General features: G+C 31.9%; 1 protein-coding gene across 2 annotated transcripts; it reads left to right on the forward strand.

The window, feature by feature from the left end:
• The first annotated feature begins 8,981 nt into the window (after positions 1-8,981).
• LOC110418663 (DNAJ heat shock family protein) lies at positions 8,982-12,842 on the forward strand. Of its 2 annotated transcripts, XM_089783734.1 has the most exons (3): positions 8,982-9,732; positions 11,940-12,040; positions 12,130-12,297. In XM_089783734.1, the coding sequence occupies exons 1-3, from the start codon at positions 9,077-9,079 to the stop codon at positions 12,159-12,161; spliced, it is 789 nt and encodes a 262-aa protein (XP_089639860.1). In that variant the 5' UTR covers positions 8,982-9,076; the 3' UTR covers positions 12,162-12,297. The 2 variants fall into 2 exon arrangements, with proteins under 2 accessions (XP_089639860.1, XP_021287121.1); XM_021431446.2 differs by having other exon boundaries at positions 8,983-9,732; positions 11,940-12,842.
• The last annotated feature ends 2,890 nt before the right edge of the window (positions 12,843-15,732 follow it).

Genomic DNA, 15,732 nt, shown 5'->3' on the forward strand with positions numbered 1-15,732 from the left:
TGTCTAAATGTATCAATAAATTTGAAGCAAGGGACATTATGTGGGAAAAATTATAGATAGATTCCAAAATCTATTGATACATTTTAGGCAGAGAGTAATATGAATAGAATGTATCAATACATAGCTTCATGTATCGATAAATTTGAGGGAAAGATGTATCGGTACATTAACAAATGTATTGATACATTCTTGTAGGATGAACATCTATCGATACATTTGGACAACGTATCGATAGATTTGAAGCAGAGGACATTATGTGGGAAAAAGTATTGACAGATTCCCAAATCTATCAATACATTTTAGTTAGAGTAATTTGAATAAAATGTATCAATACATGGCCTCATGTATCGATAGATTTGAGGGAAAGATGTATCGATACATTAATAAATGTATTGATACATTCTTGGTAGGATGAACATCTAGTGATATATTATCTAAATGTATCGATATAGTAGAAGTAGGGGACATTATGTGGGAAAAAGTATCGCTAGACTCCCAAATCCATTGATACATTTTAGGCAGAAAGTAATTTGAATAGAATGTATTGATACATTAACAAATGTATTGATACATTCTTAGTAGGATGCACATCTATTGATACATTGTCTAAATATATAGATAGATTAGATGTAGAGGACATTATGTGGGAAAAATATCAGTGGACTCCCAAATCTATTGATTCATTTTAAGTAGAGAGCAATCTGAGTACAATGTATCGATACATGGCTTCATGTATCAATAGATTTGAGGGAAAGATGACTTGATACATTAACAACTATATTGATACATTCTTGGTAGGATGAACATCTATTGATACATTGTCTAACTGTATTGATAGATTTGAAGCAGGGGACATTATGTGAGAAAAAATTGGTAAATTCCTAAATTTATCGATACATTTTAGGTAGAGAGTAATCTGAATGCTTTTAGGAATGTATACATGGCTTCATATATTGATAGATTTGAAGGAAATTCATTAAGAATGTATTGATACATCACCGGGCAAAGGCAAAAATAAAAAAAGGGTCAGGGCATCAGCTCCTGCACAAGCCCTCACCCTCTCTTTTTTCTCTTTCTTTTTCTATCCATACAAAACCTTAAGCCCTTAAATGGCATTTAGAGCCTATTTGAGCTAGATCCAAGCTTGGAAATCAATCTGAAGGTAACATTACATGTTTTTATAGATTAGTTTTCAATTTAATCAGTTAATAACCTCGAACCTAAATATATTCAGATTTGGTCAAATTTTCTCCCTTTGAGTTTATTAGAGATTTTGAACTTAGATTTGGGCAACCCAGCTTCTAAGGTAAGGATTTAGCTCATTTGTTGGAGGAATGAGCATATATATTGAATTTGGGCATTTTTGAAAAGTTAGGATATTATTGAAAGTTAGGAAATAAACATTTTTGTGATGTTTTAATTTGTTCAAGGGGAAAGTGGAGGTTATTGATGTGTTTGTGAGCTAAAGGACAGCTAAAGCTAAAAGTTGAGCTTGATTGCGACGTGCCTCTGATTGTCAAGGTAAGTGGGATTTAATTAAATGCATGTGATGCGTCTCGCATAATGTATGCATTGCTATTGTACGTAAATGTTCTGTATATGCCTAGATGAGAATGCCTAGGCTAGAGAATTGATATGTATGTTGGAATTGGATCTAAGTGGATTGATATGATTGTGTAAAGCATGGATTTCAAAAATTTTCTTTTATAAAGGAAGCAAGCAATCCAATTACACAAGGGAAAATGTAGATCATTCTTATTATAAGGAACATAATCACATTCTAAAACTAAGAATCTATTAAGTAAGAAAAAAAAACATACCTTGTTTTTTATATTCTTATTTTTGGACACCGTCATACTAATGATTGATTTTTCGACTAAACAAGTTTACAACTTACTCTTCAAGAATGCTTTCAACTTGAACCTTGAGTGGATAAGGAATGGAATGCTAGACTACAAGATGGCAATCAATTTTGTCTTTCTTTTTTTCTAAAAATTAATGGCTATTTTTCTTTCAAAAAATTTAGCCAAGAATGGGAAAGAGGAAAAAAGACATGGCAAAGTTAAGAGGAAGGGAGAAGAGACGGTTGAAACATTTTCAAGAAAAGTACGTACGTTTCTTCCCTTTAAATCTCTTTTCTTTTATTAAAACTCTTGCCTCAAAAGTTTAATTAATATCAAATATTTTTGAATCAATCTTGACCATCCATTTAGAGTTATGGAAGCATCAAACATACTCCATAATTATCAAAATTAAAATTAAAAATAAATAATTTAATTCTTTAATTATCATTTAGAGTTCTTGATAAAATAAATCTTCTTGTTAAATAATAACTCTTATTTTATTATTAACTATTTTCATTTAAAAAGAATTAATAATACATAAAAGAATGATAGTCAAACATGAAGTAACATTTTATCAACATGGATGTTTAGATTCATTTTGCAAGAATTCTCTTAGCATTATCTTAATTTAAGACAACTCTTGTCTTTAATTAAGACAAAAATATATTATCTTATCTAAATTGAGACAAATATATTTTCTTGTCTAGAATAAGACAAAAAATATTTTTCTTGTCTTAAATTAAGACAAACATCTTTTCTTGTCTAAGTTAAGACCAAACATAATTTCTTGTCTAAATTAAGACAAACATGTTATTTTGTCTAAATTAAGACATAATATGTTTTCTTATCTAAATTAAGACAAAACTTTAAAGCTACCATTTTTGTACATAATTTAATTAATTAAATAAAACATGCATTCCAACTTAAATAAGTTAAATTCTACAAAGCTAAGTGGAGAATCTATTTGGACATGGATATTCCAAGCTCTAATAAACTTAGAATTATTCATAATCTTATTAAAAATAATTCAAGCTTATTAACCATTAAATCACTACACTGTAGATTCATGGCTGCACATGGGGATCAACTATAATTACAAGAAATAATTCAATACTTGATATTAATTATTAGTTATCCAATTGTAAATCTTATGTTGTGAACCCTTATAACCATCCAATGACAAAAGGTGAATTTACCGTTTTACCTTTTATATCAATTTTGTCCCTTAGTTTCAAATTTCATCCAATTAGTAATTCAATACTCTAGATCTAATCATTTGAGTATCTATATATAATGAGTAGCTAATTCATCAATTCACTAGGCCCAGATTAATCACCAATGTTTCTGAAATCACTAGAAGTGATGTTAATGTTATAAACCCCATTATTTAGATATATGTTCTTTGTTGTTTATCTTGATTATAATTTCAACATACGGAGTCTAGATCAATGCTTTATGATGATCATGCTCATGGTATATTAAAGATTATACGGTGATTAAACACAAGTCCACTATCTATCAGGATTTTGATTCTATTATAAGCAAATACATAAGTATGAGGTCATGATTTAAGTAATGGTTAAACTTATATTTGATTCTTATATGATTCTAGTTCATATTACAGTATCATTAATCAAAGTGAACCATTTTGATAATTTGAAATTCATTATCCCTTTGAAATGAATTACATTCGTTTCGCTGGAAGTAATTTGGACATTACAACCTTAACATACTAAAGTGACTAGCTTTATTATATGGTTATGAATAATTTTTAGATTCAATTAAAATACATGTCTTCTATACATGACTCTTTGTACAAATGTATTTTAATATCTCAATAGAATCATGGTACCTTAATAACTAGATAATGAATGCTTACTTAAAACAAACTCTACGCTTATTATCAAAATGTTCTTTCATTACAAATAAATTAAATGAAATTAAACATGAGAATATACTTGATTTCCAAGGCACCATATTCTTAAAATTCTTAACAATGTATATATATGTATATGTGTGTGCCTAAAGGTATATGCCTAGGCTAGAGAACAAATATGATTGCGTGCCTAGATGAGGATGCATAGGCTAATTAGTTATCTAAGATAAGAAATTTGTGTTTGTTTGAGTTGTGGTAAGCCATAAGGTGGCATTGTGTTAGAACCCACAGTATGTAGGACTTAAAGCAAGAGGCATACACATAGTGTGATATGAATTATGGATTAAAGACTATACCGAATTATGATGAATGGGCTGCCAAGTAGGTATATGACCCGATATGCATTTAGGTTAATGGCACAAAATGTATTTGGGTTAATGGCACAATGATTGAGTGACATAAAATACATGAGGCCGAAGGGTCGTGATTACTTATGGACATAATATATGCATAAACACCCACGTATTCATGGTTGATTTGAGAAAATGCATAAGGTCGTTAACCCGCAATTGATTGGATTGAGTATGATGAATATCCATGTGGGGTTAAAGGCATAGGGGCCTATAGCTTTATTATGTTTTGTTTAATGATGTCTTATAAATTTGAAGGCACTTAAAATTATGCCGAGCTTAGAGATGACTAAAGCTCGTTGAATTTGAATATGATTTCATATGGGCATTTGGAATGTCACAAGCACGATGGCCTGAGTTGTGGATATGTGTTCCGTCCAAGGAATAAATTCCAGACATTGATTTGATTTGAAGTTGAGTGGAGTCACATGTGTTGTGACTATATGTGTGCTTGCAAAGATGGTGGTAAGAAGGGACTGTGGTATTAGTCTCGCTTGTGATTTTTGCCTACAATGATTTGGTGCCACCAATTTGAGAATACTTTGGGTGATGTAAATCGTCGGGAGATTATTCCGATCAATGACTCTGATTCTTCACCCGTTGCTTCGGTGAATGCATAGTTTGTTCTCCACCAGTTGCTTCGACACTAAACGGAGAATCAGCCCTACACATGATTTGTTTCTCCATTGATTAACCAGCGTGAGTGATTTGACCATGTCCAGGAAAGGACCACTTATTTTATTTCGTTTGACTATGATGACATGCATCGAGTATATCATGATTTAATTTGAATATGAAATTGTGCTGACTAACTGTGAATGATATTTGATGAAAAGCTTTGAGATAAGCAAACCATATGTAAATGAGATTTGAGATTGGGCTCAACAACTAAGGTGTGCCTATGAAGCCTAGTTTGATGATAATGGCTTAAAGATAAGCTTGGAATTAATATGATTTGATGTGAGGACATGAAACTTGGAGATTGTTAAAATACAATATGTCGTTAAGATGTATTCCATCAAGGTTTAATATGATGAGTTGTGCATGTAGGATATTAGAATGATCGTCGCACTTTTTGAATTGGAGATGTTTGAATATGAATGTATTATGGCTAGAGAGGTCTTGATATATAATTTATATGTGAAATATTATGTTATGACAACATCCTTTTACTAAGTATTAGGTGACTTACCCCTTTATTGTACCATGTGTAGATAAGAGAAGCTATGGGCTTATCTGCCAACTATCGTTGATTAGACGAACACATAATTAGCATCCGGTAAGTCTCCCTCCCATTATGTCACTCCGCTGAGTCTATATGGGCCTTCTGCCTTTTAGTCTAATTAGTTCGTAAAATATGTCAGGCACGATGTGCCATTTGAATTGTATAAAGATTGTTATGTACAAACCCGATTTGATGGCCAATGTATGGCTTTTGAATACTTGTATGAATTATATGCTAGGTATATTATATTATATTTTGTTTTATTATGAACATTTGATTATGAAATCCCTCAACTATGTGTTATATGGTTGGGAACTCTGAGACTTGCTCCGGTCTAGTGAGCTTGCTAGCTAGGCTTAGGCGTCAATCATAGACCTTCGGGTTTGGGTCGTGACAAATGACATTATGATTAACAACAGTTACTCAACCATTGATTATAAGAATCTATTTTATTCAAAATAAAAATATAAAGATTTGATTAAATGTAATAAAAGAATAAAAACCTATTTAAAATTTTCTAAACAGTTTAGGGTTTTCTAAGTATTAGACCTTCTAGCAAATTTATATGCTTTGTTTGTCTGAACAAGATACGGAAAATATTCAGTATTAATGAGCTTTTCTATTTAAATTTTGATTTTTATATTTAATGACCAAATTAATTGTAAATAGCTCATAAATAGCAAAAATATTAGATAATTAAAATAAATAAATGTGATTAATTTAGTTAAAATAAATATTTTATATTAATGATCAAATCAAATTAAACACATTATTAATTGACGTGGCTCTAGATTAAGTTATCCACAAGAGTAAGCTATTGACGAAGGAATATTTCCTTTGTTGTCTATCTATTATATATTTATATTAGATACTATAATTAGTTTTTTTTTATTAAAGGGACTATAATTAGTAATTTAATATCAATGTTGAGTATAATTTTACTCAACAATCCTTATTCATTAGAGTTTCAAAATCAATATATTTGTTATCACATAAAAATTAAATATCATTTTGTTTAAAATATAAAAATAACCATGTTTTAAAAGTTAATAATTGTAACATTCTATCAATGTTAGAATTTGTCAAATACTAATATTGTATTTCTTAAATAAGTTATAATTAATCAAATCAATCAAAACCATATTTATTTTAATAAATTAACTCTTTTAACTTTTTAAATTAAGGTTCATTTGACAACTGAAAAATAACTTGTTGGGGAAAATATTTTCTTTCTAAAATATTTTACAGAAAAATATAATATTTTTTGTTATTTGGATAAATTATTAAAAAAAATTTTATTGTTTGAATCATCTTGTGGAAAATATTTTCCACCATTACTGATGAAGTTAGTTCATTGTTAAAATGGTAAATAGGAATTGATTATAAAATAATGGTAACATTTGGTTTGCACATTAAAATTAAGAATGCAAATAAAAATGAAAAAAATCAATAATGATATTTTTCTAAGCATTTAACTACATATTATAATAAAAATAAGTACTAATTTAAAAAAAAATTCCATCTTATAATTTTTGCTATAACATTATAAAATATCAATATTCATCAATTTTGCAAAACATCCAAAACCTATATTTATAAATGTGTATTTATCAAATGAAAATTAATGAAATATTTTTTATTATAATTGTTAACAAGATTTATTCAATTTATAAATAAAAATATTAATTGCATTGAATGATTTCATTACTTTTTTTTTAATTTTAATAGAATTGAGCAATTTAAATATTAATATTTAAAGTTAAAAAAATTTTAAGTTAAATATTAATATTTTAAGTTAAACATTAAATAAGGGCAATTTTCTATTCTTTGGAAATGTCTTGCACTTCTTAAAAGCCTAAGCTATATTACGTGGTTAATAGATAATTTAACCTATTAACCTGTAAAATATTTTATATCTGAAATAATTTTTTTACTTTTCAAATAAGTATAAATTTTAAAAACGTTGTCTAAATAATATTTTACGTCAAAACAGAACCTAAATAAAAAACTTTTAAATAGCCAAATGATTTTATTTGTGAAAATACAAAAACAAAATTTAAATACATATAAAAACAAAATATAGAAAGAAATATATAATATCCACATTGGATTGAGTAAAGACAATGCGGAAGACACGTTTAAGCCGAGAGCAAGGCCAAAACTTATATTATTATATTAGATTCCTAATCTACATACACGTGACCCCCGCAAAACATATAATTTTCCCACAAGGATACAAGAATTGGTCTTTATAGTTAAAAGAATTTAATTCCTAAATTTGCTATCAAGTTATCAAAAAGTAATAGCATAATATTTTTTTAAAAAAAATTAAATTATTTTAAAAAATTCAAGTAAATTTTTATACTTTTATTGCGTCTAATGAAATCATTATATTTTTATTTTGAATTGAATAAACTCTTATATTTTTATTTTAAATCAAATAAACTCTTATAACTAACGATTGACTTAGTCAAAAAAACTCTTATACTATATGCTCATATCATTATGCCACATGATATTAATTTGATATTAATGTAACATATTAACATGTCATAATAAATTATAGCATAATATATTAATGTGACATAATTATATAAATATATAATATTTTTTATTTTTCACGTCAGTGTCACTTTAGTGTCATATGGACATAAAATTACAATGGATATTTAAAATAATGATAATTAACCAATCATTAATTTTAATAACTTATTTGACTTAAAATAAAAATATAATAACTTAATTAAATGTAATATAATAAAAAAAATTATTTAAATGTTTTTAAATAATTCAAAGTTTTTTAAACATTACATCAAAAATAATTATACAAAAAATGACTTTGTTGCTGTTTGTTTGCCATTAATAGTAACTTATTAATTTTGTTTTCAAATGATCAATATTAATTACGTTCTTCAAATTTTGAGGTACATGTATGAATATAGAGTACAACCTTCTTGGGATTTGATTTTGAGATAAAAAGTTAAAAAAAAAACCTAAAAACCCATATTTTAATATATAATGGAAGAAATTGCTTTATTTTATTTTATTTTGTTATATAAGTCACTTGAAATTATTGTATATTTTCTATTTATTTAAACTTTGTGCATTATATACAAGTTAAGAAATTAGTTCAGTATTTTTTTTTATAATTAGAGGAGAGAAATTTAACTTTTACGTTTTTAGTAGAAGATAATGCATTAATTAATGAGTCAAATATTCAAATATTAATTCAATACTTGATTGATTGTTATGGAAATATATTTTCTTGACTTCATCTAATTATGGTTTTATATCCTAAATACTAAATAAGTTATTACTTAAGAAAGCGGTCGAAACTTTTGACCAATAAATTAAGAAAGGACGTCGTTCGCAATTTAAAAAAAAATTATCTATATAAAATAATACTACCTCATAAAATCACGAGACTTGTATTAAATATATTGATTTAGGAAAATAATTTTAACTTCAGACAATAAATAAAATAAAAAAATGGACTTTGAGTGGTAGGCCCAAAAATATCAATGCCACAGCATATCTAGAAAATCCCAAGTAGTTAGCAGCACGTTATTCGTGTAGGCCCCACCCATGAAATGATATTATTATTAATAATAATATTATTTTCTTTCCGTTTTTCTAACCGTCAAATCCTCCTTCACTTTTCACACTCTTCTGTTTTCTTCTCCCACCCTTTTCCGTTACCTTCCCCCCAAGATTCCCAACCATGGGCGTCGATTATTACAATATTCTCAAAGTGAACCGCCACGCCACCGACGAGGATCTCAAGAAGGCTTACAAGAGGCTTGCCATGATTTGGCACCCCGACAAGAACCCTTCCTACAAACGACCCGAAGCCGAAGCCAAATTCAAGCTTATTTCCGAAGCTTACGATGTTTTGTCCGACCCGCAAAAACGTCAGATCTATGATCTTTACGGCGAGGAGGCTCTTAAATCCGGACAATTCCCGCCTTCTTCTTCTTCCGCCAGCCATTCTTTCTCTTCCACGGTACCGTCCCCGTCCGCGTCTAATCCGCGCGGAGGGGGGCATTACTACAATAGTAATAATAATAATAATCAGAGACAGCAGCAGCCCAATACGGGGTCGTTTCGCTTTAATCCGAGGGATGCTGAAGACATTTATGAGGAGCTGTTTGGGGCGGAAGCCAACGGTGGAGGAGCTGGTGGAAGGGGAAACAGAGGGTTTAGAGAAGGGTATTTTAGGAATAATAATGGTTATGGGAGTAGTAGCAGCAGTAGTAGTAATGTAGAAATGAGGAAAGCGACTGCGGTGGAAAATGTGTTGCCTTGTAGCTTGGAAGAGCTTTATAAAGGTTCCAAGAGAAAAATGAGGCTTTCCAGGAAGGTTTTGGACCCTTCAGGGTAAGCTCTTCTTTTTTCTTCTCTTTTAAATTTGAACATTTTTGGGTAAATGAAATTAGGATATTGATACCTTTTACTTTGATTTTTCACTTAACAGTTTGATTGGGGTTAAGTTTATGTTATTGACAAGATGAGAATTTTGCTTGATAATGACATGGGATATTTTTGTTGGTCAATGGCACCCATTGCTAGTTTATGTTTAGTTGTTTCATATAAGCTGCAAAGCGAATGGGATGTTTTTGCTATTTTACGAGTAATTTTATTGGAGTTGAGCTATATGCTACTTGCATGCGACCTGAGGGGTGTGAGTCATTAAGTTACTTTCCCTAAAAAAGTTAGTACTTGCTCAGTGTGAACGGGATAATGTGTTCTGTAGGATTTCTTTTTCTTTTGATTAAATTTCTTGATTTAGAAGATGGTATGTATATGCTTGAAGATTCTACTCAGAAAATATATTGAGGTGTTCTCCATGAATACTGATCCACTGAAGCCATTTCTCTTATTACTTAAATCAAAGCTGTTGGGGTTCATTGCCTTGCATCGTTGACATGAGGAAGGAAAGTTATTCTGTTTCTTTAGTGACCATATGAAGTATCTAATTATGTTTTGTATTAAATTTGTTAGGCGCTGTCACTTTAGGTCTTGTGGCATGGTTAGAGTTCTTAAGTTCAAGCCATACTGTCCTCCAATTGTACAATAAGGCAATTCCTGTTAAGGGTCATCAAATATTGGAAATTCACAGCTTACTGCACCACTGTTTTGCTATTGCTTTTCAGGTATAAGTTGTTATTGAGGACGCCTGTTCGGGAATAGAGAAAATGTTTACCAGTGAACCTATTTAAAATCCCTTGAATCTCCTCTATAAACTCACTTTCTAAATCCTGTGGTAGCTTATCTCTTTTAGGCCTAAAGATGCAGTAGCAAGGACATTTGTGTCTAAAGCAAAGATTCTGGGAGTTGAATAATGTGTTAGATTTTCAAGCAAGGAGCATATTCAGGGATGAGAATGGTTTAATGAGGTAAATGACCATAACATTCCCTTGCCCATCCCATATTTCAACCCCCACCAACCTCTTCCTATTTATGGATTATGGTAACATGTCCAATCCTCCTTCTGGATTAGCATAGATAATTGCTTATTATCCAAACCAAAAGCCACCTTGTTTGGTCCTGCAGTAATTTGCAAATCCAGAAGTACAATGAGTAAATGCTGCTTGCAAATTAAATTTTCTGAAGTATGAAGCTAAGATACATTTTTCTCTTCTGAATTATGGATGAAGACCGCCATCCCGTCTCCTTCCCTCCTAACAACACCTCACGCCCTCCCTCTGCCCCTCCAAAAAATAATGTGATTATCTACTTACATTGGACAGTCTCTGGTCATGCTGCTAACAGTTTTCACTCTTATATATTCCCTTCTGAAATCTTGGGCATTACAGCCAACAACGCATTTTCACAGACTTGGACACCAAAATTGATTTACCTGAGGTGTTATTTAGCCATTGTAACTAAAGTTTTTTCATACATCTCAGAAGTTGATAGGATCAATTCTATTTCTTCCTTTACGTAAATGGAGTGTGTAATTTGGCACTAATTTAATAGTTATTCTCTTATAATATGTCGTAGATTTAGATGATTTTTTTATAGTATATTTATGCAGAAATGATGTAATGGAAAATAAAATATCCAAGAAAGTTTGCAGAAGAAGATCAACATAGTAATTTAAGATGAGAAAGAGCTATGCGTGTTAGTTAACAACATTTAAGTTTTACTTGTCCTCATGAGGCGGGTTTGGGGATTGTGCATGTTAGAAAATGTAGGCTCTATATTTCCTTTTCTTTTCACTACCAAGCGGTATTCATCTCCTTGATTTCTTTTGTGGCTTGCAAGACAATATATGCATTGAAGCAAGGGTCCCTGCTCTTTTTGTCTTTGCTGTTAAAACACACTGCTATTTGTAGGCTATCTAAGAGATTTTCAAGATCATCTAGAGAAGTAGAATAACTGAATAATTAATCATGAATTCTTGTAGCATTATCAATTTTGAGGTATGAAAAAACTAACCTTTTCATTTCATGGCATTACGTCTAGTCAGTGTATTAGTCTGTTTCTATTCACTTTTGTTAATGATCTTTACTTTTCTGGTGTTATTTGCATGAATGCTTCCTACTGTTACTTTGGCCTAACGCTGAGCTACTTTCTTGCAGTAAGTTGGGGACTCTGGAGGAGATATTGACTATCGAAATAAAACCTGGTTGGAAGAGGGGCACAAAGATCACATTCCCTGAGAAGGGTAATGAGGAGCCTGGTATAATTCCTGCAGATGTTATTTTTGTGATAGAGGAGAAGCCACATGCTCTTTATAAGAGAGATGGTAATGATCTTGTTGTCAACCAGGAGATTACACTACTGGAAGCCCTCACTGGTAAGACGCTTGACCTGATTACCCTGGATGGGAGGAACCTTATGATCCCACTGACTGATATCACCAAGCCTGGTGCTGACGTTGTTGTTCCAAATGAAGGAATGCCTATCTCGAAAGAACCTGGGAGGAAGGGTAATTTGAGGATCAAATTAGATGTCAAGTACCCGTCAAGGCTAACTGCAGAACAGAAATCTGAGCTAAGGAGAGTTTTAGGCGGTGTTGAATAATGGTTTTTAACAGGAGTAGGTCTTCAACTTTTAGTTGCATGTAAATAGTGTGTATACATTTGTAGAATGTGAAGGCTTGGAAGTTTTTGGGTTTTGCCGTTTTGGTTTGGAGGAGTTGAGTATTGGCTTAGCTATTGCAATCAACTACGTTCGGAAATCTAATGGGAATAGGTTCTATTCTAACTGGAAGGAGTAGGGTTTTCCCCCTAGTTTTTGGGCTAAACAGGTAATTAGACCTGAGCTTTGAATTTATTTTTTTTTTCATTTTTTCTGTGTGAGTTTTCACTCACGAACTAGATGCCATATATAGAAATGTCAAATGTCTTTGGATTTTGAGCTGTGGCGAAGCAATTTTGCTTTGCTTCAAGAAACAATGAAGTGGGATGTATTCATTTATTGCAAATTGAACCTAAAAATGCTCTTTCTGTATGATTTTAGTCCTTTGGAAATTGGAAGTATGCTATGATGCTTAGAATCATCAAATATACTCGTGCTTAGAACCATCAAAATTGTGAAAAATGTATAAAAATGCATCTTAAGCTTCAACAGCTGCTGGTCTAGGGCATTGAAATGCAGGGTTGGAAAAGGGAAGTGTTTACTGGTGGGTGTCATAGAAAAGAAGTACACTGGCAGTGGCGTTGTGCAGTCTTAAAATCTGTAATAATGCACTTGGGTTTTAGGAAGCATCTTCAGACTTGAGGTCTTTGAATTCGATGCATCCGACGGGGAAAGTGGTCACCTAAACCTAATACAAGTTTCTTTCTGGGTTAGGTAGGAAGCTGTAGGTGGAGGGTGGAGGGTGGAGGGGCAGGGGCAGCAGCAGAAGCTACCACGCCGGTTTTATGGAGTGCCCATCTACTAGATAAAATTAAGTCACGAATTGGTGTATATTCTGGCCCAAATGCCCTGCTATTTTGTGTTCTTAAAGGGCAATGCTGGGGCAGTTTGGATCAACTTGTATGGGCTTTTGTCTCATTGCGGAGTGTGGGGCAATCTAGCGAGAAAGCAGAAACCAAACTATACAGAACAAAATAGACAACTACCAAGCCTGCAAGATAGACAAAAGTTGGGCTCGTAAGTAAAGCGGGACTTTAGCCATCACTCCATTTCAAGTTTAAATCAATCAAAGAGCTAAGGACAGGAAGTAGATATCTTCATTGAATACGATGGACACCAACTGTAATCTTTCTCACAAACAACCAGCAGGGATTAGATAATAGAGTGGTCCTCTCTTTCTCCCTGGTCATGGCTCATTATATAAAATGTGTAAATGACAAAAGGCCTGGTTCCCCTTGTATGTTCTGTTGTATATTTGTTTAACACTCCGGCATCACTCTCATATTAGTGATTAATTAAAAATTTAAAATGATTTAGCAGTTCCAAACACCTGAATGACACAAACCATAGAGGACATCAAGATTCCTTGCTGTGGGGAAAAGTACACTTGCATTCTGCTTCATTTACCTCTGTAACAGATTCTTTTGTCTCAAAGCTTTTACCTTTTTCTTTTCAAAACAGCTTATTCTTTCCCCTGCTTATCTCATTATCAGTATTAGAGACACATTATGCTGACACGAAACCACTATTTGATACCTGAACTTTGGTAGTATGTATAAATTAGTTCCTGAAACAAAAAGTTACACTTTTTCTTTTAAATTTCAAACCTTGGACCATATTAATACGAACTCTAATACCATTAAAACGACCGGCCTATATATATGACTTGATCCAATAATATCAAGTCAAGTCACATGTACAACACATGGATCATCAACATCCTTTTCAATGCTAACTTAAAATTAAATTTTTATTTTTTGCTTCACTTTGACAACGAAAATTTCATTCAAGATTGATCAATTGTTAGACGAGACAAATTAATTTAACAGTGTTAAAAAGTTTGAATAACATGATATACTATTTAGAAGTTTAAGATGCAAATTTCAATATCATTTGAGTATCAAATATGTAATTAAACTTTATTAACAAACCTAGATGGGGAATGAAATTAAGTAACAACTATTATGGAGAGTGGGAAGTTGTCAAGAGACCAACGTGTCTGAGAAACTGAAATCTGTAGGGCAGTGGTGCATATGACCTGTGGGCAAAAGAGAGACATGCAATCGGCTCAGCAAAGTAACACCCAAGAACTGAATAAGGGAGTTGCTGTTAAAAATAAAGGAAAGAGATGATACCTCCACGCAATCAAGCTCATCCCCCAGCCGCAACCACAAATTATATTCACTGTTGCTATTGTGGGAAGTGCTTTCGCTCTGTTTACAGTGCCTTTTAGAACAGCAGATATGCACATCCAATTATTAGGCCATGCTTTTTGGACGATATTTGGCTTCTCTTTCTCTTTATATCTTTTTCTGATATTATTAATCCTATGATTATGTGGAGAAAGCAACCGGTGGAAGCAGTTTAAAAGTTAGGATAAGGGGAAGAGGAATCATAGCAGGGAAAGGGATTCCAACCCATGATTCCAAATCAGCAATCCACTCACAAAAGATATTTGAATCTTATTTTTTAAATAAAAATCATACATCAATTAATAAATTAAATGTTCAAATGCATCTCCTCACAAAAAATTACTTATACTTTTTGGTTGGTATTGTTGCCTCATTAATCTGATTCAGAGCTTTCTTCCTTATCTTCCCATTCATTGCTGATGAACTCCACCCTGTACTTCATCATCTTCCCTCTTCTTTTCCATTTTTGGGGTCTTCTATATGGACTGCTCCACTTAATTTGGTTCACACAATTAAGATTCTGTTCGATTCTTATTGATTTCACAGTTCTGGTAATGTAAAAGAATTTCAATTGAATTACCTGTTAAAAGGTAGATGGTGCATAACCAAATCTGCAGTCAACCGACAAATCCACCGTGTTATGATGATACGCACACCACTTGGATCGGATCCATCACTTCAAATCTCTAGTTTCACATATATTATATTAGTTGGAAACCTTAATCACTGTCTTATCAACTTTCCATTATTGGCACAGCCATAAGCTTCATTTTAAATTTGTACTGCTTCTTGGAGGTTGTGTGAAATTTGTGATTGGCAAGCTCATGTTACAATGTCCTACTCGTAGTGGAACCCCCAAGCATTACATGTGGGTGTGTTGGCTAGTATTTAATTCCATGCATGCTTCAATCCTGGATGTCATGTACTTCTCAAGGGACAACTTGGAGTGCTTACACAACAAAATCTCAATTATTGTTTTCTCAACTTATTGCTTAATTATTTTCTTGCTCCTAGTTTGGCAAGAGTTGTTGGGAGTTCAAATTTATGCCTGTGGAAAAAAGAAACTCAACTCATGTAGCGTATTTATCACTTTCAAAAT

Source organism: Theobroma umbraticum, unplaced genomic scaffold (assembly GCF_002168275.2).
Source record: "Theobroma umbraticum cultivar Fairchild unplaced genomic scaffold, ASM216827v3 scaffold_50.0, whole genome shotgun sequence".
In the NCBI taxonomy this organism is placed as follows: domain Eukaryota; kingdom Viridiplantae; phylum Streptophyta; class Magnoliopsida; order Malvales; family Malvaceae; genus Theobroma; species Theobroma umbraticum.

What these genes read in the sequence shown, in the direction of transcription:
- LOC110418663 (XM_021431446.2), top strand. Translation starts at nt 9,077, where the DNA reads ATGGGCGTCGATTATTACAATATTCTCAAAGTGAACCGCCACGCCACC. An exon ending in AAGGTTTTGGACCCTTCAGG is followed by an intron (nt 9,733 to 11,939) that starts GTAAGCTCTTCT and finishes ACTTTCTTGCAG; the next exon opens with TAAGTTGGGGACTCTGGAGG.